The 26,405-nt window shown below is 40.1% G+C and overlaps 1 protein-coding gene across 4 annotated transcripts in view; it reads left to right on the plus strand.

Annotated features, from left to right (window-relative positions):
- trim33 (tripartite motif containing 33) overlaps window positions 1–20,845 on the plus strand; it is a 203,989-nt gene extending 183,144 nt beyond the window's left edge. For 2 of the 4 annotated variants that reach the window (XM_068007293.1, XM_068007294.1), the window contains exons 16-20: window positions 715–838; window positions 2,408–2,482; window positions 8,479–8,631; window positions 11,967–12,041; window positions 14,735–20,845. In XM_068007293.1, coding sequence (XP_067863394.1) covers window positions 715–838; window positions 2,408–2,482; window positions 8,479–8,631; window positions 11,967–12,041; window positions 14,735–14,950 — 643 coding nt within the window. In that variant the 3' untranslated portion in view covers window positions 14,951–20,845. The remainder of the gene's footprint in view (window positions 1–714; window positions 839–2,407; window positions 2,483–8,478; window positions 8,632–11,966; window positions 12,042–14,734) is intronic. The other 2 variants (XM_068007295.1, XM_068007296.1) reach the window with 1 other exon arrangement.
- The last annotated feature ends 5,560 nt before the right edge of the window (window positions 20,846–26,405 follow it).

The raw sequence follows: 26,405 nt of genomic DNA on the forward strand, positions 1-26,405 counted from the left end.
TAACACAAAGCATGCACTTTTCAAAATCTGTAAAAAAAAACAAACTTGCTTTCTAAAAAAACATACATCCTGTTTACTCAAGACAATATTTGAGGTAAACTCCAGGTCTTAATTAGTGATGTATGTTTTTATACCAATTCTGCTAATGTATAAAACCAATGCAGAAACGGACACCAGGGCCACGTACTTGACATTGGTTTAGTTTCCTTTGCTCAATACTGTCAAACTTTTCTGTGGACCCAGGTGTGCTGTGCACATACAATTCACATTTCAAAAGGCATTAGGAGAAGTAATAGCAAAATATTAAGCAAAGGTATCAAAGTAAGTGGAAGTATAAAAGAAAAGACAAGTAAAAAATGTGGACCAAAGGTGAGAAGTGAAACAAAGTGAGAAGTTTAAAGAAAAAGCAGAAGAGGGAGAATAAAAATACAGAAATGTAAAACATGCAGGGAACTGTCTGGAAAAAGTGAAACCAGAACTATTCGGGGCTTAAAAAATTGGAAGTGAAGAAAAATTAAACAGTTGCTGAATTGCTCAGCTCTGCATGATAAAGGAGACCTGACTTTTGAATCTGTGGATTAATTAGACTGTTTAGTGAGGGTGGAAGATATTGCAGTGATGTCTGTTACAGCTATTCATATGCACATTTCCAATTTGTCCAGAATATTTCATGATAAAAGGCCATTTTGACCCTCTCTTTTTTTCCTATATAAGTGGGGAATGGATCTGTACATTTTGTCGGGACCTGTCCAAACCAGAAGTAGAGTATGACTGTGACAATCTGCATCATATAAAGAAGGGAAAAACTGGCCCAAGCTTGGCCCCAGTTGACCAAAGGGTGAGATTCATTTATTTATGAAGAAAAATTTACTCCAAGATGGTTAATACTGTTTCTCATTTCTCCCTTATTCCAACTTCCATTTATGTTGCAGCAATATGGTGCTGGATGGGCAAAGGATACAGGAGATGGGATTAACTATGGTATATGGTATAAAGGCAGATCACAGATCAGCCATGATCTTATCAAATGGCGGAGCAGGCACGAGGGGCTGAATGGCCTACTCCTGTTCCTATATTCCTATGTTTCTAACTAAGATTGTTCATTTGGACTTTCAAAAAACCTTTTGACAAAGTTTCACGTTAAAAGTCACAGGAATCTTGAGTAGAACATGGGACTGGATAAGAATTTGCTCAAAAAAGGGGGAAGAAAGAATACTTGAGGTGTAATGTCAGCATGTTGGAGGTGGATGGCGGGGGGTTGTTTTGGGGAAGTGCCTCAGGCGTTAATGCTTGGACCCTGTTTGTAATCTACATCAGACCTTAACACTGAAACCAAATATAAGCTTTTTTTAATGTACTAACCCTAAAATAGAGAGTATAGTAGAGACAGATGTTACTTTTAAAGATTTGCAAAAGGATTTGGAGCACTTAATGAAATTGGGTAGTTAATTTGCAAATAAAACTTACCAATGAAAAATATAGGTAATACACATTGGTTGAAAAAAAATGTCAAGTATATAATGAATTGAATAGAATTATTACTGGCAAAGTCAGGGATACCTCAGAAGAATGGACTTGCCATTTTCAATGTCTGCATAATGTGTTTAAGCAATTTTTTAAAAAAGCAAATGGAAGACTTGTGTATAAAATATTTTTATATATTTAATATATAGTCAGACCAATAGAGTATAAGTCTAGAACTTATGCTGAGATTTTACAGTGCATTACTAATATCGTACTTGGAGTGCTGTGTTTAGTTCTGGTTGCCATGCCACAAAAAGTTTACAGGCATTGGAAAAGATAGAGAAATGCAACAAGGCTAAATCTAAATGTAATGGAGATTGTTCTATGAGGAAAGGTTAGAGCAGCGTTCCTATGTTCCTAGCAGCAAAATCTCTGCAGTCCTGAAAGAAAGTGGTTATGGGAGGATCTCATTGAGGTATATCAATTACGAAATAGTACGATAATGTAAATGTGACAGAATATTATTTTGAAATAAATTTTAAAAAATGGGTATTAAGAACTACTTTACTCACTGATAAATGTTTGGAATAATCTGCCAATTGGTTTAGTGGAGGCTAAAGCAGGGTTGTTCAAAATGGCATTGGATGCTAACATTAGAGAGTTAGGGTACTAGAGTGATGAGTGTCAGTGTGCCAAGTGATCGTTTCTCATCCTTAACATTTGTTACATGCAGATCTCTTTACCCTATAACATTAATTTAAGTGGGATTTTATTTTCATCTCAAATTTTGGATTTGAAATATAGCTAGTCAGATTTATTAAATATTTTAAATGCAAACTGAGTATCCTATTATTGTATCTCAACTTCTTGTATGATGTATAGACCATTATCAAACTCACCTTTACGGCTTTATTAACTGGTGTTTTTTCCCCCTTTTTTTTAGAAGTGTGAACGTCTCCTCTTATATCTGTATTGTCATGAAATGAGCATCGCATTCCAAGAACCTGTTCCTTCCTCTGTAAGTGTCTCTGGTTGTGGAGCTATGTCCTATTTCTGAAACATGTCTACATTTTAATACCTTTTACATTAAAAGAACTTTTGCAAAGTGAACATGATATGAAAGCCATTAGTGTGACCCCTTTGTGTCAGATCTACTTTGTTCAGAAACTGGCTTGATATAAATGTGGTTTATTTTCGTCATTTAACTCCAGGCAGGTATGCAATGGTGTAGTAAGGAGATGTCTCTGCATTGGCTTCCACCCTCAGTGTCTAGATTCTGACACTTGCGTACACGTCCACCCTCAGTGCTTAGAACCTGACACTTGTTTACACATCCACCCTCCGTGCCTAGATTCTGACGCTTGCTTACACGTCCACCCTCAGTGCTTAGAATCTGACACTTGCTTACACGTCCACCCTCAGTGCTTAGAATCTGACACCTATTTACACGTCCACCCTCAGTGCTTAGAATCTGACACCTATTTACACGTCCACCCTCAGTGCTTAGAATCTGACACCTGTTGACACATCCACCCGCAGTGCCCAGATTCAGACACCTGTTTACACGTCCATTCTCACATACCTAGATTCTGACACCTGCTTACACATTCATCCTCAGTGCCTAGATTCTGACACCTGCTTACGCATTCACCCTCAGTGCCCACATTCTGAGACTGGTTATATATGTCCACCCTTAGTGCCCACATTCTGAGACTGGTTATATATGTCCACCCTTAGTGCCCACATTCTGAGACTGGTTATATATGTCCACCCTTAGTGCCCACATTCTGAGACTGGTTATATATGTCCACCCTTAGTGCCCACATTCTGAGACTGGTTATATATGTCCACCCTTAGTGCCCACATTCTGAGACTGGTTATATATGTCCACCCTTAGTGCCCACATTCTGAGACTGGTTATATATGTCCACCCTTAGTGCCCACATTCTGAGACATAGAATCATAGAAAGGTTACAGCATGGAAGGAGGCCATTCGGCCCATCGAGTCCACACCAGCTCTCTGCAAGAGCAATCCAAATAGTCCCACTCCCCTGCCCTATCCCCATAGCCTTGCAAATTTCTTCTTTTCAAGTACGTATCCAGTTCCCATTTGAAGGCCATGATTGAATCTGCCTCCACCACCTCCTCGGGCAGTGCATTCCAGATCCTAACTACTCGCTGTGTAATAAAGTTCTTCCTCATGTCACCATTGGTTCTTTTGCCAGTCACCGTAAATCTATGTCCGCTGGTTTTTGACCCTTCCGCCAATGGGAACAGTTTCTCTCTATCTACTCTGTCTAATCCTTTCATGATTTTGAATCCCTCAAACAAATCTCCTAGCAAACGCCTCTGTTCCAAGGAGAACAACCACAGCTTTTCCAGTCTATCCACATTTCTAAAGCCCCTCATCCCTGGAATCATTCTAGTAAATCTCTTCTGCACCCTCTCTAAGGCCTTCGCATCTTTCCTAAAGTGCAGTGCCCAGAACTGGATACAATACTCCAGTTGTGGCCGAACCAGTGTTTTATAAAGGTTCATCATGACTTCCATACTTTTATACTCTGCCTTTATTTATAAAGCCCAGAATCCTGTATGCTTTTTTAACTGCTTTCTCAACCTGCCCTGCCACCTTCAATGATTTGTGCACGTATACCCCCAGATCTCTGTTCCTGTGCCCCTTTTAGAGTTGTGCCCTCTAGTTTATATGGCCTCTCCTCGTTCTTCCAACCGAAATGTATCACTTCACATTTTTCTGCGTTAAATTTCATCTGCCACATGTCCGCCCATGCCACCAGCCTGTCTGTATGCTCTTGAAGTCTATCGCTGTCCTCCTCACTGTTTACTACCCTTCCAAGTTTTGTGTCATCTGCAAATTTTGAAATTGTGCCCTGTACACCCAATTCCTAGTCATTATTATATATCAAGAAAAGCAGTGGTCCCAGCACCGACCCCTGGGGAACACCACTGTGCACCTCCCTTCAGTCCGAAAAACAACCGTTCACCACTATCCTCTGTTTCCTGTCACTCAGCCAATTCTGTATCCATGTTGCTACTGCCCCCTTTATTCCATGGGCTATCCTTGATGTTAAGCCTACCATGCGGCACTTTATCAAACACCTTTTGAAAGTCCATATATAGATCAACTGCATTGCCCTCATCTACCCTCTCTGTTACATCATCACATTCTGAGACTGGTTATATATATCCACCCTCCGTGCCCACATTCTGAGACATGTTTGGACACTGGCACCAAGGGTGAGTTGCACTAAAGTTATTCCAAGGCATATTATGATGATGTGGTAATTAAGGAGAATTTGGAGTAGCTGAATACAGTTTAGATGACAATTTCACCTCTTTACTTCTCTCTCCTGTAAGTGGTGACTTGTTCTGTAGGTACTGGCACCATCACTTCACCCTCCTGAGTGGCCATTCTTCGTGTGTGAGCCTATGTGGAGATTTGATGGGCTACATTACTGGGGGTGGGATATTACAGTTGATTCTAACCCTAACCACCTACATGTACTTTCCAGCAGGGGTCATTAGAAGGGGATCAGGAAGATGTCTTCACAGACTAACATTTAAACCTAGGACTTGTTTGTCTTGAGAGCATGCAACATAGTCAATTTACTCACTGAGTACTTACATTTCTAAGTGCCAGGCTATTTGTATGTGGTGGTTGTTTTCCACCTAGAATGACATTTGTGATATGATCTTGGGACAATTTTTAACAGTAAATGTGCTGGTTGGAGTATACTACAAATACCCTTATACTGAACTGTGAAACCATTCCTCCCCCTCCCACACCCAGTTATAGCATTTTGTTTTCCTTCAATTACCCATTCATTTCTCTTATGAAACCCACAAGAAATGAATGATTTGTGTCAAAAATATAACATGGCCTTAATGTTTCACTATTGCATTAGAAGAACTGTTATTCTAGTCATTAACAGTGACTGGGACAGTGATGTTTGCAGGATTGACTTAGAAAACCAATCTGCTGGCGATAATTGAAGATCTGTTAATCAAGGAGGCCAAGTCATGAATAAACTTAGTACTCAAGTATAGCCACGGTAACCAGAGTTAATTATTCAAGTAGAACCAATCTGTGTTTTAATAGATAATCGATTGCAATTTAATCTTTATTAAAAGTCTTTATAGCCTAAACTCCAAATTATATTGTAATTTTCTGTGGTTTTACATTGATGTGCTGGCAGCATGCTTGTGGTACTGTACTGCTGACAGCACCAACCAATATAAACTTGCCATCCATAACAATATTGAGAATGATTACATTAACATCCTAACTTTGATACTTGGCTCATGGGTATTGACACCATGCCCCTTACCAAAGCCTCCCCACCTGGCTATAATTGCATCGGCTACCCTCATCACCATGTCACAATTTGGTGTCTTTCCCCTACTTCTTTTGACATCATCTTTTCCTTCAAGCACATCACTGTGTTCCATCCCTCATGCCTCTGTTTTGAAACCTGCATTGTCTACTGCCCCCACCTCCCACAAAACCCCAAGCCCCACATTGAGTTTCTCCCCAACATATCCTGCTGCTTTTCCTTTCTCAGCCTTTGCACTAAGCAACAAATCACTCTATTGTTCAAACTTAATCTCTCCTGAATTTGGGAGGTCTGGAGGTCATGGATGGCACTATATCAATATAAGTTCTTTCTTCAAATTCATCACCCTCTTGTCTTCCTCCACCAACCTATATTCATGGCCACCTCCTTGTGTCCAACCCAATATCCTTCTGCACCTGCCCCTGCTAAAAAAAAATCTTCCCCCAAGTCACTTACAAGTGCTCTTTAAAATTCCAAACTGCCTAAACGATTGGCCCTCCATTTGCCAAAATGCCTCTACAGAGATCAGTTTGTTTAAGCACTCCCTCACCTCCACCTTTGATCCCCCTGCCCCTAGTAAAACCTTCACTGCCTCACACCCTGGTCATTCCCCCTGGTTTGGCCTGCATCCTCACTCTTTCAAGCCCAAGGGGTGCAGGTTTAAGTATATCTGGTGCACAACTGGCATACTTAGCCATTACCAGATTTGGCTGGACCATATCAAGCTCTACTGAGTCTTACTTTCCGATGCCAAAACTGTGTTAACTCTAGAATCAACCTGGAAAGCAAAGATAACCTCTGCTGCTTTACTGCACGATCAACCTTGTCCTTAAACCCCTCTCCAGTGGCCATACCACCCTCCCCTCTAACATTTAAGTGCAAGAATCTCATGGACTTCTTTGTCACTAAGTTAAAGACCATCCATCCAGCTGCCTCTGCTGCTTCACGATCTTTATCTAGTTTCTCTCCTATCTTCCCCCATGCCGCCTCTGCGCTCATCTCATGCACGAGATCCACCACCTGCTCCCTTTGTTCCATTCCCCACTAAATGTTGACCACCCAACTTACCTTCTTAGTCCCCATGCTAGCTGACATTGTAACTGGTTCTCTTTCTTCAGGTGCCATCTCCCTCGCTTTCAGAACCACAGATGTCACCCCCTTCTCAAAAACCCACCCTCAATCCCTCTGTCCTTGCAAACTATCACCCCATGTTCAATCTCCCTTTCCTCCAAAGTTCTTGAACATGTTGCCTCCCAAATCTATGCCCATCTCTCCCACAACTCCCTGTTTGAATCTCTCCCATCAGGTTTCCACCCCATGCAGTACCAAAACAGCTCTATAACCAATTTCACAAATAACATTCTCTGACCATGGTGCATTATCCCTTCTCCTCATTATTGATCTCTACATCCTTTGACACAGTCGACCACACCGTCGTCCTCCAACTTCTCTCTTCCATTGTCCAGCTCAGTGAGACAGCCCTCCCTCTGTTCCACTCGTACCTATCCAATTGTAGCTGGAGCATTTCCATGAATGCCTTCTCCTCTAGCCCTTGCATTGTTTCCTCCGGAGTCCTTACTTGTCATCTACAAGCTACCCCTTGGCAACATCATCTGCAGACATGGGGCCATGCTTCCACATGTACCTCTACCTCTCTGTCACCTCTCTTGACCCTTGCACTGCCAATGATCTGTGATATTCAGTCCTGGGTGAGCTGCAATTTCTTCCAGCTAAACAATGGGAAGACTGAAGCCATTGTGGACCCCACCACTAACTCTGTACCTTTCCCAACGACTCTAATCCCTCTCCAGCCATTGTCTTGGCCTGCACCAGACTGTTTCCAATCTGTCTTATTCAGCCCCGAGTTGAGCTTCTGACCCCATATCGTATCAATCACGAAGACCACTTACTTCCATCTCCATAACATCACCCACCTCTGCCCCTACCACAGCACATCTATAGCTGAAACCCTCATCCATGCATTCGTTGCCTCCAGACCTGAATATTCCAATGCTTTTCTGACTGGTCTCCTTTCCTTCACTCATCATAAACTTCAGATCATCTATAACTCTGCTGCCCACAGCTCACCTATCACTCCTGTTTCTGTTAACATACATTGGCTCTCAGTCCCCCAAATATGTAATCTCCTCCAGATCTACGCACCCCTTCTCCTTCTGGAACTCTGCTTCTCTGACTCTGGCCTCTTGTGTATTCATTCCTTCCCTCCCTCCACCATTGGCAGCCTTGCCCTCAGTTGCCTACACCTCATACTCTGGAATTTTCCTCTTAAATCCCTCTCTACTTCCACCTCCTTTAAGACCCTCCCTAAAACCCACCTCTTTTACCAAATGTTTGGTCACCGTTCCTAAAATCTCCTCCTTTTGGCTCTTTTTTTTATTCTGTCAAGTGCCTTGGGATTTTTTTTTATGTTAAAGGTGCTATATAAGTGCATGTTAACTTCCTTCTTGCATCACTCATCAAAATTAGGACAGCATTTTTATATCAGTCAGTACTAAAGTGGAACCATTTCTTCTTTCCTTTTCTTCCCTGCTTCCCCCCCCTTTCCCCCAGTGTCCAATAACAGCATTGGGCTGGGACTTGGGCTACAGGTATAATTGAAATCTGCGTTAAAGTGGAATCAATCTGCCTTTTTTCCTTCTAGGTTCCTGATTACTACAGAATTATTAAGAACCCGATGGATTTATCCAGAGTGAAAATGAAATTGCAGAAAAAGCACTCTCAACATTACCAAACACCAGAGAACTTTGTGGCTGACATTAGGCTCATTTTCAAGAACTGTGAAAAGTTCAATGAAGTAGGTATCGTTTGTGAATTTGTATCTGGCAGTTTCAAATGCACCAAAACTTCAAGTTCTGTTACCACAGTGGTGTTAAGTTTTGCAATCCATATTAAGAGTTTATTTTTCAAACAACTTTAAACAAGCCCAGATTCAAACTGAGTATAATTTGAATTTCATCTAGAAACCCAAAATACAATAAAAGAGTAGTCAGCGCAGATTTCATTCATGACCAACCTTACTGAATTCTTGTAAGTAACAGAAAGAATAAGCAACGGTAATGGAGTAGGTGTAATATACATGGACTTTCAAACGGTCTCCAATAAAGTACTGCATAGTAGACTCGTGACACAGAGCATGTGGAGTCGGGACAAGTGGCAGAATGGATAGCAAACTGGCTTGGAAAATAAGAGCTTAAATGGGGTAGAGGCGCAAAGGGATTTAGGGGTACAGATTCACAAATCGTTAAAAGTAGCCATAAAAAGTGCAAACAAAGCACTGAGGTTCATTTCTGGAGGAATAGAATTCAAAAGCAGAGAAGTTATGTTAGTTATATAGAACCTTGGTTGAACCACACTTAAGAGTACTGTGCTCAGTTCTGGTCTCCATATTACACAAAGGATATAGAAGTACTGGAGAAAATGTAAAAAAGATTTACTAGAACTGAGAGGATACAACTTTCAGGAAAGACTAATCGTGCAGTAAAATTCCACAAGTTCATCATTCATTGAAGTTGTAAACAGGAGTATAAGTAGATTGTTAATTGATCCTCTTGTATCCTGTTTTTATGATAGCAATCAAAACTGCTATATATAATAACTTTCAATCTCAAAACTTTCACGCAGTTTGTAGCTGTTCCCTGATATGGCTTTTGTACTTAACTTCTTGGCTTGATCTTTGCTTTTATACACTAGGCCTGTCCTTGGGAGTAGTGGCATAATGTCAGTGCATTGCCTCTTTTTCTACAGGATACAGTTTTGGGGCATTATGAGCCAAAGCCAGGCTTTAACCAGCTTTTTCTAATTTGGCAAAAATGCCCAAAATAAATAAGTATAATTAAATGCTAAAATTGGCATTAAAGCATCAATCACAGGCCCCTCGGAATACCGGAAACTGTTTTGCCAGCTACATTCAAATTCCTCCCCACTGTCTGGAATCTCTCAACTCTGCATGTACGACTTAATCACTACTCAACTGGAATTATTCTTAAAGTGCATCATTGTAAGTTGGGTTTCCTGATTAATTTGCTTAAAGGAAACTAAAATGTAGTAAACTTGACCATTGTGAAAATAGAATGCCATTATGGGTCTTGATGTGATGCCACATAACTTGTGGTTCCAGCAGATAATATATACACCTGCGGCTATCCTCTCGATTAAATATGGTATGATGATGGAACCTGATTACATTTTCTACTCTTTGGATATCTGTTTTGTTTGCTTAGGACCGTAGTGTGACTATTGTGACTACATTTGCAATACATATATATCCTTCTATTAATGTACAGCTTATGGCGTTGGATGGCTATATGTAAAAAGCAGGTTTATTCATAGGGCTATTTTCCATGTACTAGGACCACATTACGGCTGATCATTTGTACTGAGTCAGTTCTTTTCAGCAACCTCTATCCTTGAGGACTAGAATGACAATTCTCAGGGTACATCGCTTATTTTAATTGTCATTTTGATTTAACTAGAGATGTGTAGTCCTTTCAGGTATGTCTTTCATCATGGCTGGCTCTTTTAGAAACTTTTCCATCTGATACTATAATGCAAAACATGCTACCATATGTACTGTAGAAAATGGCATTATAAAAATTTAAACCTAGACTTTGTGTGTAAAATTCAGTACCAGAGACTTTTTATTTTTTACTTCAGTAACTGAAAATGATCCCAAGGCATTTGTACCTTCAAACAACCTGGCTGTTTTGTTGGTATACTTCTGTAGTACCTTAATAGAGATGCATCGAGAGGTAAAATTTTAAGTGTATGATGGTATGTTTAGATTTCTCCTCATTTAATTCAAATTGAAGTGTTATTTTATGGAGGAGGGGGACGACTTCAAACTACTTTTCTCGCCTGTTCTCTCCATAGGCAAATTGTTCAAGGCTACGTGGTATATCTGCTGAAGTTGGAAGATGAATTTATGAAGTGCTTTGCGGGTGTTAAATATTCTGCCCTTAATTTGGCATTTATTTGCATAACAGTTTGTTAGGATAGACAAGATCTCATTTGCGTAAGCACCATATGTTTAGGCAGTATACAAATGATCTGCTTCAACAGTCACTGAGCATGTCTGAGCTAAGAAGTTAATTTGAAAAGTTAGGATTAGCTATTTGCCAGGTACAGTTATTGCTGGAGGATACTGTAGGTGTGTATGTTACGTCGTACAAATATTGATTCATTTTCTCTTCCCCCACCCCCATTCACAACACTGCCACCAATTTTCTCTCTTGTTACTCCTCTTCTCTGAAAACGTCTCATGCTGGTGTGCTACTCCACAGGTGACCTGCACCATGACTCTTGCTATGTGGGCCAATACAGTCAGGCTGATCATGCCCTTCCTCGTGTCCACTCCATACTTAAAGTGGGTGTCACTGGATGGTGGTCAGGAATGTAAACCCTGATCAGTGAGGGTCCTGGAATACTGAGGATGCTAATGTTTCCCTGGCTAAGCCTAACTCACTGAACACAGACCAAGAATTAGACCTAGGCTGTACCCTGTTTGTAGGTTTCAATGCAAAACCTTATGCATTTACCCAGTGGGGAACTTCAGTACTTCTCACTGTTGCACACAAAATATGGTATAAATTCTTAAGAAATGCATGTTTACTTTTCTAACCACAAGACTGCACAATGAACCCAGAATAAATCTTCCCTACATGCACTAGATTCCCAATAAATAGAGGGGCAGGGTATACACAAAAATTGCTGTTGTTAGTGATGCAAATCGTCATTTTGTTTTTACATTTTAAGCAGTGATCTTGTGTTGTAAAATGTGTTCACGTAATATTTTAGTTAGATTGCAGAAGATGTTTGATCACATAGGGAGGGTAAGTATTATAATTCAACAAAGGAAATTGAAGCCAAGCTAATATTGGCATGAAAATTGCCAGTGATATTGATATAGTTATTAACAAATATATTATGCCACCTCTTATTTTTGCATTCTTAACAGTCCAGCCTTCTTTTAAAACAAAAGGAGCATGGATTTTTATTGTAGTGCAAATACTTAAATAAGTATGCACTTAAGGGGATAAACTGTACAAATATTAAGGAAACTTTTTTTGATGTTTGTCTATATCAGTGCAACATAAAACAAATTTACGTTATGAATTTTATTGTCTCATAAAGGTTACCCTATTACCTGGGGTTCAAAATGGTCCTCAAGTCCTCATGAGGACCAAAGAAAGGGAAATAAGAACCAAGGTAAAACATCACCCCTGCTTATGACAGACCTGTTTCTTTCTCTGCAGTGTGTATCAGTTGAATTTGGTTGTTTATGTAAAAAAAAAAGTTCCACATGGTGGATGAGGAATGAAAAGATAGTGTCTCACTAAGACACAGCTCAAAATCTTATTTTAGCCACTGTTCATTGTACCAGATTAAATTCATTGTGTACGGGAATGGTTTGGAACACTGGCCTTTTACTTTTGACCCTTTGGTTCAAATTCAGACAGACAGATGAGACAAAACTCTCCTTTGCTGGCTGTAAGGTCCTACTTGACATGTGTTTGACAGCTTCAATCCATTGCCTAATGGGGATATGGACCCACCAACATACTGCTTGCTGTTCCTTAGTTGGCATTAATTTGATCTTATTTTCGAAGACCAGAGAATGGCAGGTGTGAAAAATAGAATGTCTCAGTGGTGCAGTAGGGGAGGATCTTCTGTTGGTCTAAAGCACATTGTGCAGAGTAAAGGCAGCTTTACTCTTCACATTGTCATGCAGTACATGATCTGGAAGTACTTGATGCTGAGTGTTCAAAAAGGGAAAATGTTCAGTTTACCAATATTACGTCATTTTGAGTACAAGATGCCCAGTATTGTGGCAATTGGAGTGCTCTTCAGAGGTCAACTTTGAGTTCCTAAGACGCTTTTGGCGTTGTCATATTGTTACTTGCGCAGTAGAAGAACGGGGCTATAATGAAGATTAGCAACCTACAAGTACCCCGTTCCAATTTTTTTCTCACACTGTCACTGTCCCCCGTTGGGCCTGTTGGCATCCTATAGAAAGAAGCTAATGCTCTGTGCTGCTTCAGTTGTGGCCCTTAGGATGTATAGAAATTCAGAGGCATGGAATTCACTGCTATTATAATGCCAAGCACTGTGAGTGAGAGTTCTGTAAAGGTATCACTATAGGCATATTATCAATATAAATCCACTCAATTTGCTAGCCTCTGTTGTCTTGAGTTTTTGCCACTTGGCAGCTGATGTAGGGGAAAACAATAACTGAAGCCCATTTTGCTATACTGCAGGCCCAGATTTAAGATTTGTATTTACACCATTGATGTCTGGAGCATGAATTCTCCCAGTTATAGGAGGCATGTGGTAGTGAAATAAAGTGAAGGCTGAGGGAGAAGGAAGAGATAAAGATATCAAAAAGACATAGAATGTATTTACACAGAAATTAACCTGGCACTTGAGGTTAGCCTTGGCTCAGAGCCTTCGCCACTAAATCAGGTGGTGGGTTCAAGCCCCACTACAGAGACTTGGCACATAGTCTAGCCTGACACTCCAGTGCAGTACTGAGGGAGTTCTGCAGTGTTGGAGGTGCTATCGTTCGGATCAGATGTTAAACCCATCTGCCTCTTCAGGTAGATGTAAAAGATTCCATGGCACTATTCATAGAAGAACAGAGTAGTTCTCCTAGAGTCCTGGCCAACATTTATTCCTCAACCAACCCTGCCAAAACAGATTACCTGGTCACTTATTGCTGTTTGTGGGACCTTGCTATGTGCATATTGGCTACATTTACCTATAGTACCTAAACTTTAAAAATATTTTGTTGGCTATGAAGCACTTTGGGACGTCCTGAGCTTGTGAAAGGCCCTATATAAATGCAATTTATTTCTTTATTATGGAGCAGTTTTGCTGTATAAGGTAGCATGTAGATCACTTTTTTTAACAACATATGGTTTTAATTTGGGGGTGAGACCTACATGTGAGTTAATGTCTTTCAGGTTTGGAGTGTGATTTATATGTGCTCCAATGTGGTAAATGAGGACAGTATAGTTTGTCCATAATCAACGTTTTATGTAGTGTGTGCAAGGAAAAGGTTGCATAGTATAGGACCAGGGCTGATATTTTGTGGCATACTGACATTGTATAGTAAGTGGATTTACCACAATAAAGCATTACAAATATTATAGTATCTAATTTAAGATTATAAAGTGCATAATGAGAAAAGTATGTCTGTCTTATCCTGATGTTGAGGTACTTCTAAAAAACCATAGCCATTCCTTGAAACAAGATATGACCATCTTATCTATGGGTGTGCACCTTTTAAAACCAGAAGAGATTAAAATCTGGATGCATTTCATTTTGAAGATTTGTATACACACATTTTCAGAGACGCATCCTGTTTTGAAAGTTTGGGGTGGATTTTGTATACAAATTGTAACACCTTGAAGAATTCGTCCCAATTTTCTCCTCACCTGAAGGTGCTAACTTGCCTGGCTAAGGTTTTACAGAGAGTAGCAGGCATGCTTCCTCATCTAAGTAGGTGTGTGTCAGTGTAGATTGAGAGTTTTGGTAGGCTAATAGTGTGGAGGGCTTCACAGCTGATCCTGTCCTCTGCTGAAGTCTACATAAGCAAAATTTCCAGCAGTGATCATTTAACTGCCAAGTGGGAGCCTTGCCTGATTTCCCACACCCACCCCCCCCCAAGGCTATGGGCATTAAGCTCAATTGTAAGAATTCATCTCCTCTCCCAGCTGAGATCAACTAACCTAGAACACATTGGGGAATTGAACCTGGGACATGAAGGTCTGTATGGGTTTGTCACACCACAGGTCGTCATCTAATATTCAAGGGTTTTAATAAATGAGTTCTTTGTTATAATGGGGATACTAGTCTGTTGGTAGTAAGATTAAATACTTTTGTGTTGCTTTCACTTTTAGGTAGATTCAGAGGTGGCCCAGGCCGGAAAGGCTCTAGAAAGCTATTTTGAAGCAAAACTACAGGTGGTTTATTCAGACAGAACCTTTACACCTCTGGTAGAATCAGATTCCGACCACGAAGATGAAGCTCATATTAGCGAGGATTCGGACGATGACTTCGTTCAACCTAGGCGAAAGCGGCTAAAGTCGGACGACAGGCCAGTGCACATTAAATAATTTTCTCCTCCTTTGAGGGGAGGATGAACTTTAGACTTTTTCCCCTTTTTTGTGTTCACAGGATGTGAGCAATACTCCCGTGGCTATCTGCTTGTTGGTTGTAAAAGCTGATACCCACCACACAGTATTTATTAGAGTTTTAAAATGTTTTTTGTACAAATAAACAAGACTTTGTTCCATTTGTTCATTGCCTGGATACAGAGAGTCTTTCCGGACTCTGTTCCGTTTTTTTTAAAATATCCTTGCCTTTACTGATGTAATTATCTAATTAATTCTTTGTGTGCTAAACGTTGTAGATGGCATATATTTTATTGGCATGCACAAGGGACTATTTATTAACTACGCTAATCTTTAATTTACATATTTAGAATCTGAAGTTTAATTTGTATAAAATGGTAACCTACAATTCAATTATCAATTTAGATAAACACAGTAGCTCTTGCCTTTCAGGTGCCTGTTCTTATTGTTACCTTGTTTTAGCTACCAAGTATTCAATTCAGAACAGATGTGAAATCTTCTGATGCTATCCATTGAATGTCATGATTTTAATTCCGGTGAAGTAAATACGTGCACTGCAATAATTAGCTGCCATTAACCACGTTTTAAACTATTTGCGGACCACAGTAGCATTTCTTTGCATCTTAAAAGTACAAGATTTGCTTATTCTTTATTTTTGCAAAACTGTAAATAGGAGCGTGTTTCACGTGTGTACTTTTGTGCGTTTTTGCTTTGACTTTGACATTTGCTTAGAATGAAGCCCAGGATATGGCCTGCAGATCCTACAATTAATGCCACGATCTGTGGAATAGCCGAAGTGCTCCTGAATAATCTATGTTACCACTGACACACTGCACCAATAAGTTACGGTTTCATTTTAATTTATTTCCTGCGGACTCTTTTTCGTACCTTGAAAGTTATGGGGGATTTCAAGGCAGTGGAACAGTACCAGAAAGTAATCCGATTTCCGGACCTGTTGGTCTTTTTTTTTCTGCATTGCTTGTTTATCATTGGATGCTTAACATTGGTCAAGTACAAAATTGGGCACCATCTAAGTTGAGAACAGAATCTGGTACTTTTTTTTAAAAAAAGACTGATGATCTTGTCATTTTTAAACATGAGTGAAAAGTTCATGTACTTGACCATTAAACAACTGGAACTAAAATCTGAGCTCAACTGTGACTATTAAGTGAAAGTGATTAGCCATTTGGTGCAGTGGATTTGTTGCATTGTTTCTCTCCTTTGGGATGTAGGCTTGAATTCAGCGGAACTGCTCATACTTCTCTCCCTACTGGCTGAGACACTCCAAAATGAAATGTGTTTGGCCAATCTCAACCCAGTTCTCAGTTGGGCATAGGCTCACAGAACAAAACTATCCACAATTCCCACAAATTGATACTAACTTTATCTAATACCTGCAATAAGGATGGCTGGTGTCGGAAATGGGGAAAGTAGTGTGAATAGCACAATAGGATGTGATCTTCAAAGGTTACATTCAGTGCCTTTTTTGTTAGGTGGTTTAACAGGATGCGGTTGGAGGTAATTGCAACAAGAACAGATGCGTCATGAATTTGATCCTGGCATTTGCTGGCTGGACAAAAAGACTTGAAAATTTACACTGGGATACTAACAGCAATCAGAGCTTTCCGGTAGCCCACTTCATGCTTCAGTCCTGGTTCAGCAAGTGATGCATCAACTGTACGTTTAAGCTTTTATTTTCAAGGAACAGATTGTTGCTTGGAGTGAGAATGATGGGACGCTGCAGGGAGCCGTGCTCTGCATCTAATCTGCTCTGCCTAACTTTGGGAGTATGTGACGCTGATGCTGGGAACCAAAAATGGAAGTGTGCACAGTCAGGAATGGAGCCACCGCCCCTCACCTTGATCACGATGAACAATTCATTCGTGCAATTTCAAAATAAAAGATGAAAGTGATATATTTGGAAGTGGTGTACTTCTCTAGTTTTGTAAAATTGAAATCAGAACTAGATTGAAATAAAACTATTCAGTGGTGATTGTTCTCCTTACTTTAAATGTACAAGCACTTGATGCTTAAATGCTTCTTTAAGTGATTTGATGCCATCTATATATGATTTTTTTTATTAATCGTTTTATATTGTTACGTGAGAAATGTATGAAGTTTGTGTATAGGATAGACACCAATACCAAGGCTGTTAAAGCCTACAGGTTAATAGCGATTGTATAATGGGAATACTCGGATACTCATTACTGTACCAATATGTAAAACCTCAATCTCTGAATAAGGTAAACATAGTATCACTGCACCCCCAACTTGTGTGTTTTACACCACAAATTAAACATTAATAAACTAGTGGTTTGAACCATTCATGGTAATGTGTTGAGGAAACTTCTGCAGGAGTAGTAGATTTCGTGACATCTTCATATATTTTTACTGTGTGCTTGAATTCCATACTGATACAAGAGAGTCCTTTAAGCTGTTATACAATCTTCTGTGAAACTGGTCAGGATATGGACTTTTTTTCCTTTACTAATTTAGTTTCCATGATCAACGTCTGTGTAACTGGTTTTCGATCTGCATCAGAAATGACAACACTAGCTAGTGGAAAGTTTAAAAGCGTTGATTTATTTTTTAATGGCTAAAATATATATTCCTGGTGACTTGCCCTCCTACAATTACTTACATATGATATCTTATAGTAGATGTTAACTTCTAACAAGATATGTGTCCACATTTTAAACAGCATATAACTGGGTACCCTTGCCCTTCACATCAATAGATCTCAGTATGACTACCAGCTGCTTCTGTTGTCCACACACAGCACAGAATTTTAAAAAATCTGATTGATTCTAAGTCATCCTTCAACCAATTTTTGGATAAATCACCCTTTAATGTATCCTTTTATGCAATTTTTTTTTCTATATCTCATTGAGTATTCTAATACTATTCTGACCACTGGGATCTGATTATCCACCAGCTAATAAGACTTATTTTAAACAACAATCTGTAATAAGCTTTCACTCGGAGATCAAGGTACTCACAAGTAAATACAGTTCCTAAGGATCAACTGTTATGCTTCAAAAAGCAGAATATAAGTGTGAAGTTCATCCGGGATTTGTTGAATTCAGGATTTACAGTTTTCATGTGCTTCAGTAGTACATGCCGTAACTTGATAATTTCTAATGAAAATCACAAATAATCAAATTTAGGGCATTACTTGCATACGATTGATGCTTCCTGACTCACTTACATCTTGTGTATTGCAATTCCATTAACTAGGGCCAGAAAGGGCTGACGCTGCTACTATATCCAGTTTGAAAGGGAGAGGACCATTCAAATATGTAATGTCATTCTATTTAGGGGAGAACCTGCTGTTGGACAGAAGCGATGTACAGTGAATTGTGAAGTTACAATAATAGCTTATTTATAAGTCGCACTTTGTTTCTAATTCTATTTCATAATGGGGGTTTATGCTATACACATACCTTGACTTACAGGTTTTAGGCTGAGATCTAAAATGGTAATATGACTTGTATGTGCCATTATGGTTATTATGTGGGATTGAGGTTGGAGATGAAAGTCTGTTGAGAGATTTGATTGTGGAGCAAATATTACTGCTGATCATTTCTAAAAGCTTCTTGTGTATGCCATAAAAATATACAGCCTCATTAGCTACTGATCATACTCTAAGTTGATCGTCCTATGGATGAATTTTAAGCGACTTCACCTTTGTCTTTTTTTTAATGATTGCCAGTTATGACTGTTGCATCTGCTGTGTTTTTTGCTAGTTTTGTAACTTAAAGTTTACAGTATTTTTGTCAAAATGAGTTATTTAAAAGCCTGTCAACAGTTTGTAAATATTACCTGTTTAAAAATATTATGGAATGTTGTGTTGTAGATGATGAAAGTTGTTGCATTAGAACAGACAAAAAGCTTTAATTGGAAACTTTCTCCTTAGTCATTTCTATTAAATTGTACAGCTGGCAAGGGCCATGTAGTGATGGAGTGTTTTTTCTTGTGCCAAAAAAAGCAGATGTGACCTACAACGCAGCCATGGAGCACACTCCCAGCTCTCAAATAAAAATCAAGGTGTCATTTCTGCTGAAACAGATGAATTTCCTGTTTGTTTTGTTAATAAGAAAATACAGTTTTTTGTTCAGCCCAGCTGACAGGTTTGAGCTAAGCCGTTGTAAACAAATCAGTTTGATGTATGAGTTTTTGATCCTGCATTATTACTTTTAATGCCATCAAAGCACATAACAGCTATCACAATGTCACTGAAAGCCATTAATCCAGTGCTTTCTCTTGGAAATTTAATCTTGGGCCAAGCAAGCTTATTGCTGGGTTAAACCCATCTTCTGTTGACTTGTGGTCATTGTCACAATTAAGGTTCACAATAAATCCCAAGTTTAGTTGGAGGAAAGAGGAAAGATTTATGGGTTTTGCAGCATCACAACACTGCAATGTTGTAGCTCCTTTTCAGCAAAGGAGGAAAGTGGAGTACCAGTGACAGAAAAAACAGATTGTAATGAAATTTATCCAGAATCTGCAAGCTTTAATCTATATCCATATTTTGATGTACCACAGATTTTTTTGTGAAAATGTGTGGTATAATATTGGTATGTTCTAGATTAGCAATGGTTATGTAATTTTTTCCCCCCCAGAGGGTTAATCTGTTTTTTCTCCTTTCCCTGTGTCTCTTTCCCCACTGCAATTTGGGAGAGTAGGCCATTAGTATGTATTGATTTTGAGGTTATGCCAGAAAAAAGCAATGTTGCTCTGGAAGTTTATCTCCCAAGCAGCTATATCAATGGGTCTGAGCACTTAACAGTGGTATCCAGGGAAACATCTGACTTTCCCACACACTGCTCTAATAGCCTTGGTCTGAGGGAGCCCTTCGGTTTCTTTTTTTCTCGTTGGGCGTAGACTAGGCTCTGTTGTGCCTTGGAGAAAAGTTCAATCATTTTGCCTGTTCCTTTTCAATTTTAAATCCCCTCATTTAGTCCCTACGCATGTGAAAGAGAAGCTCTTTGTTATGAAGTCAAGCTGGTCGTAGCTTAAATCGTAAGACATTTGTGTCCCATTCTATTAATGTCATCTTGGGCCATGATCTATCTAGTGTCAGCCATAGTTCAGTGGTAGCACTCTTGCCTCTGAGTCAGAAGATTGTGGGTTCAAGTCCCACTCCAGAGACTTGAGTATAAAATTTAGGCTGACATTCCATGGCAGTACTCAAGGAGTGCTGCACTGTCAGAGGTGCCGTCTTTCGGATGAGACCTTAAGCCAAGGCTCCGTCTCCCTTGGGTGGACATAGAAGATCCCATGACGTTATTTGAAGAGGAGCATGGGAGTTCTCTGCGGTATCCTGGCCGTTGTTTATCCCTCAACCAACATCACTTTTTTAAAAAAAAACAAATTATCTGGTTGTCATCACATTACCATTTGTGGGAACTTGCTGTGTGAAATTGACGGTGTTTCCTACATTACAACCAGGACTAAAGTTCAAAAGTACTTAATTGGCTGTGAAGTGCTTTGGGACGTCCTGAAGTAGTGAAAGGCGCAATATAAATGAAAGTTATTTTTCTTTTATTTGTGTGTATGTTAATTAGACTTGGCCACTGGCTTTTCCCTGTAACTGATTTGAAAATGTTTTGAGGCCTGTGGGTTAGCTCCAGGAACAGACACCTATCCCTGTCAACCTTCCTTTGCAGTGTAATTTTTCCAGATGTGAAACATGTTCTGGACTCGCCAGGTGCATATGATATAATAGACTCAATCATTGGAAAGGAAATCTTGGCCACAGACAATTGAGCAGGAACATGAAGTGATCACACGATTTCCTCCCCTCAGTAGAAACCTATTGTTACTACCTCGTTTAGAAACATCAAACACGTGTGTCTGAATTTCAAATAAAATTAGACTTTTGGCAAAATGCTTTCATCCCTTTATTAATATTTGAAAACTTAAGTGTGAACGTTACAATGAAATGATACATCAAGATAAAATAAGACTAAAACAAATGCCTTTCAGCTAGGTATTTTTGGGTTTATTAAAAATGTACTATTATAGGAGCATTTTTAAGCATAGCACTTTGCTCTCCCCCTCCAACCATTTGACCCTACCTGTTAAGAGAATTTACTTTAAAACATAATCAGTTATACTTACAACAGTAATAACTGGGTTAAATTTCTGGATCCTCCAGACTGGCATCCATGAGTAAAAATGTTGACAGTCGATGTTAACCTAGAGGTCATACAGTAGTGGGCTTGCTGTTGACGTTGACTAAGAAGCTCATGTATGGCTTTCATAACCATTTGTAGTGTCTGTGCCAAGCATTTTCAAAATAGTTGCAGCACTTTTTCATGTGATTTTGTGGTGTTGGGCTCACCAGTGGATCTAATGTTCTTTACTTAATATCTTAAAGTGTGAGTTGACCAGTGGGATCTGTTGGCTACTGAGGGCTTTCCAAGGCTTAAAAGGGATTTTTTGAAGTATAGTTTAGGCAGCTTCAGTCTGGACATGGCAATATCTCACATAATAGTTCTAATACAGGCTAAGTTTGTGATGTACATGGTGTTTGCTCAAACAATTCTCCTAATTGGTTAATAACTCCTAGGTGTGCAATGGAAGGGTTTCCTCCAGCTGATATGCAACACTCAGGCCCTAGCTGTAAGGTGGATTTGTGGCAATAAATGGCATTGATTGCAAGGAGGGACATCTCTGATGTAAACCAATTTGGCATTGAGTATCCTAGAGAGGGGAGCAGACCTCACAGGCACATTGATTTGCCAAAACACTCTCAAGGATTAAGCAGCTGGTGACCCGTGAGTCTGATGTGCCAGATTGCCATGGATGCCTAGAATATTAAGATGATTGGAACATCATAAATTGTTTTGCTGTGCCATGTTGAAGGCAGAGGTCCCTTGTATAGTCCATGAGGAAACGCGAAGTGTTGAAGGCGTTGTCCAGAGGCTAGGTATGAAAATACGCATTCATATATTTAGGGGTCGGTGCCTAACAAGATTAATTTAGAGTGGTAACCAGCTGTTGTTAAAACTTGACACCTCTAACTAGTGCAATAGTTCATAAGATATGGTGTTTGTCCATCCTGTGGTTAGGATAATGGTGGAAATGCACTCAGTTGTGCTACTCACCATATTTCTTGTGAGCATCCACTGCTGTCTGCCCAGTGAAGGCTAATTTAGTTATCTAATGACTGATTTGTGATTATTCACTTTGGGAGGGAGAAGTAAACAGAGTGCTTCTAGGTTTGAGATGGCTCTAAAATGATACAAGAAGTAATGGAAGTTCATAATGAAGTTGACTGTGGCAGACTCAGTAATCCAATACCTGAGGCAGGCAGCTCTGTAGTACTCTAAGGTACTCTGGAATTCCCTCCCTAAGTCATTCTGCTTATCCACCTCTTTTTAAAGTCATGCTCAAAGCCCATTACATCAGCCAAGCCTTATGTCACCCATTCTAATATTTCTTGGTATCTGGTTCCCGTGCTTCTGTCTGCTTGGAGTGTTTTCTACATTAAAGCTACTATATAAATGTAAATTGTTGCTGATGATTGACCAGCCAACCTAGCTCACTAATCTGGAGAGGTAAATTTATCAGGGATTCTTTCCTTGTTCCAGGTAATCCTGCAAGCCAATGCTCGAATGGATGGGAAGATGCTGGTTGGATAACAGTGGGAAGCTAATCAGTGCTCTGCCGGTCAAATATGTGATTTGCATTGGTTAAACTCCACCAGCTGGTCATTTGGTTGTCCCCAAGTCCTGATTCTGCTATCTTGCACCAAAGCTTTCTGAACCCAGGTAAGTGGGAGGTGTCCCTACAGGAAGAAAATGTGCACTCTATACTGGGCAAACAGAAACTTCAACTGTGTGGATTTCTCAGTAGCTTGATTTCTAGACTTTTAAATCATAAGTTTCTGTTTGTCAGACACTTGGCTGACTTAAAAAAAATAGTTCCAGGAACTGTGAGGGACCACATTTTAAAAACACAGATTTGGCACAGCATGCGCTTGATGGGCCTAATGGCCTCCTGTGCTGTAACATTTCTATGATTCTGTTTTCCCTGTTCATTGGACCTTCACATACAAACAGAATATTTGGAAAGCTATCCCTTATATGATGAGGGATCTTTCCCACTTTGCTGTAGTTATTTCTTCTCCCACTGTTAAGTGGATTGCAACATTTTTTCTGATGTGGGGAAAAATTCAGGGCCCCCGGTACAGACTCCATTCTTACTGTCAGACCAATAAAGCGGGCTGAACCAGACTTTACAACTTTGGTGTCTTATTCAAACTTGAGCTGAGTTTTCAACCTCGTAACCTCTCCATCATAAAGCCCACCAACTTAAGGTGTCAGACTGGGCTCGGCGCTAGTGCTCTCGCCTCTTGAAGCAGATGTTTGTGGGTTCAAGTCTCATTCCAGAGACTAGACTAGACTGACCATAATCTAGACTGACATTTCAATGTAGTACTAAAACCAAGGCATCGTCTGTTCTCTTGGGTGGATGTAAAGGATGCCATTCAAAGAAGTGCAGGAGAGTTTTCCCGGTGTCCTGGCCAATATTTATTCCTCAACCAACATCACAAACGTGGTCATTTACCTCTGCTGTTCGTGAGACCTTGCTGTGTGCAAATTGGCTGTTGCGTTTCCCTGCATTTCAACAGTGACTACAATTCAAAATATATTTCAATGGCTGTTAAGCACTTTGGGACATCCTGAAGTTGTGAAAGACGCAATATAAATGTAATTTCTTTTCTGTTTCTATACCTGCGCCAACCCTACCTTATTCCACCTGCTACTGAAACAATCATAAACACTTTAGTCATCTCCAGTTTATCCAAAACCCTGCTGTCTGCAACCTATCCCACCCAGTCCTGCTTGCCCAGCATCTCCGTTCTCACTGACTTAAATTGGCTTCTTTTCCCTCAGGGCCTCATTTAAAATTCTCATCCTTGTGTTAAAACAGGGAGCACACTCCCTCAGCCCTATAATTCCCCCCACCCCCCCCCCACCACCACCCCCGGCCTCCAGCTTTCTCTCACTCTAGCTTGTACATTCCCCCCACCATTGGGCTTCCTTTAAGGCCTGTCCTTATATCTACTGCTTTGACCAAGCTTTTGGCCATCCATCCTAATCTTTCCCCCTTTAGCTTGGGATCCATTTTTTCCTTATGCCTCTGCCTTGAAATGAATTTCTAAGTTAAAGATATAAATGCAAGCTGTTTGGAGGGAAAAAAAAACAATCACTATTGTCTTTGGTTGAAACCAAATTGCCTAAATACTCAGAGCTTGTTGAGAGGAGGTATCTTTGAAGTTTGGTTGAATTTTAGTCTGCGAAGTTCTCATGACGCTTTGAATAGTGGGGGTTATTGCAAATTAACCAACCCTGATTGACTTCATAGCATGCCAAATTCTATGACCGTCAGCCCAACACTTGCCTGGGATCTTCAGCAGGAGGGTGATCAGATCGCCAGACTCAATCCTGCCCTAAGCCCCATTTGTCAAGAACAGATCCTCTAACACCAGCATTGAACTTAATGGTTGTGTTCTGTAGCTCCCAAAAATGTTCTTCAGATTCAGACATGTGGGGACAGTATCCTTTAATAGTCTGATATTGCCTGGTACATACATGCTACATTTCTCCTTATGCCAAAGAGTGGTAGAAATGATGGTCATTGCTGCAAGACATGATGGTTGAGGAAAACTTGGTTCTCTGATTTTGTGGTCCTTATTTCTGATCTGCCAATTGGGATTATATGCAAGGATTCCTAACCCAACTGGCTGGTCAAGATTCCTCCAGACATTCCAACCATTGGCCCAGTTTTTGAGTGGCAGGCCTAATGGTGCTATAGTTTGAACAGACAAATTTGACAATACTGCTAGCTTCCCGCAACACTTGTGCTTTTGGGACACCAATGCTTAAAATGGGACACCACTGTTTTAAAAATACGATTTGACATGAAATATCTGGTAATCTTACTGTGTCTGATATTTGTAGGTCAGGTGTTCTGTTTTGTTCATCTATCCACATTGCTATCTTTGTTTATAACCTGCTTTTGGCAGGGACATAAATGAGAAAAAAAATACAGTATATACGAAAGGTGCCTGAAGAGTGCCTCCTTCGGATTGTTCCCACACTGGAATGACATCCGATTCGGAGTCAAGTCAATATCAGAACGTCCTACTAGTTCTTGTAAACCACTTCATTTGATACAGTTGCCTTAATCCTAATCTTGGCCCAAATGGTTAGTGAACGACACAATTTGGTGGCAGATTCACCTTGCCTTGTTTGGCGTACAGATACAGCACTTTTGAAACCTGATTGCCTGGGGCAATGCTGGTGCTGGAGATTCTACTTCACCAGCAATGCTTTTTTTCTCTGCCCCCTTTTCCTTTTCTGGTGTGCTGTACCTCAAGCATGTTGGAAGCTTTCTGGTTCCTCATCTTCATGTGAATCTAGATGCATTTGGTAATCTTACTTTACTGGAGGGGGAAGGATCATATCTAAGTCCATTTGCTGCTAACCCACTGTTGAGTTATGACTCATTTAGAAACCCACACATGAAACAGTACTAAACTCTATAAGCTCAATCCCAGATCATGTGATGAATTTACAACATTGTACACTTCCAGATCAGTAATACTGTCAGTGAAAAGTACAGTAATAATGAGAAAAGAGTGAGATGGCTTGAGGTATGTTGGGAATAATCAGCAGAGATTAATGTCTAGCTACATTAGGATAGTGTGCTGGAGAAACCAGAAAAAAAAACACCTGCATTCTAAACTGAGGGGAAGTGGTGGAAACATCCAAACAGCTGTTGGAGCAGAGAGGTTTTATACAGTCGAGGACAGAGACACACTGGTTTCATGTTATGGGGGAGGGGGGAGGAGTAGAGATACAGCCGTTTTATACACTTGGGGACAGACCCACCTTGGGGAGGGGCAGAGAGAGGGGTTCATATCCCTTGGAGGAAGGGCAGTGAGTGGTTTTATACCCCATGGGGGAGGGGCGGAGGGTGGTTTTATACCCCATGGGGGAGGGGCGGAGGGCGGTTTTATACCCCATGGGGGAGGGGCGGAGGGCGGTTTTATACCCCTTGGGGGAGGGGCAGAGGGTGCTTTATACCCTTTGTGGGAGCAGAGCCTAAATGAAGTATTTACCAGTTTCCTACTGTCAACTGAAAATATTTGGTGCTGATTTACTTATTTCAATTATCGTGATTACAAGAATTGAAGTTCAACGGCAGCCCATTTTGGATTTTGTCTGGCCAAAACGGGTTTTGAATAAAGGATGTGCTGGACAAAATGGAATCGTTCCTAATTTTTTTTTTTGCTCAGACTTTAAGCACATTGAAGCTTTGCTGCAAACTTTCTGATTTGTTTTTGAATAGTTAATTTTGATCGTCTGTCCTCAATCAGAGTTAATGCTAGTCAAATGCCAAAAAGTAGGAAGGTGTAGTG

Source organism: Heptranchias perlo, chromosome 27 (assembly GCF_035084215.1).
Source record: "Heptranchias perlo isolate sHepPer1 chromosome 27, sHepPer1.hap1, whole genome shotgun sequence".
Classification (NCBI taxonomy): Eukaryota; Metazoa; Chordata; class Chondrichthyes; order Hexanchiformes; family Hexanchidae; genus Heptranchias; species Heptranchias perlo.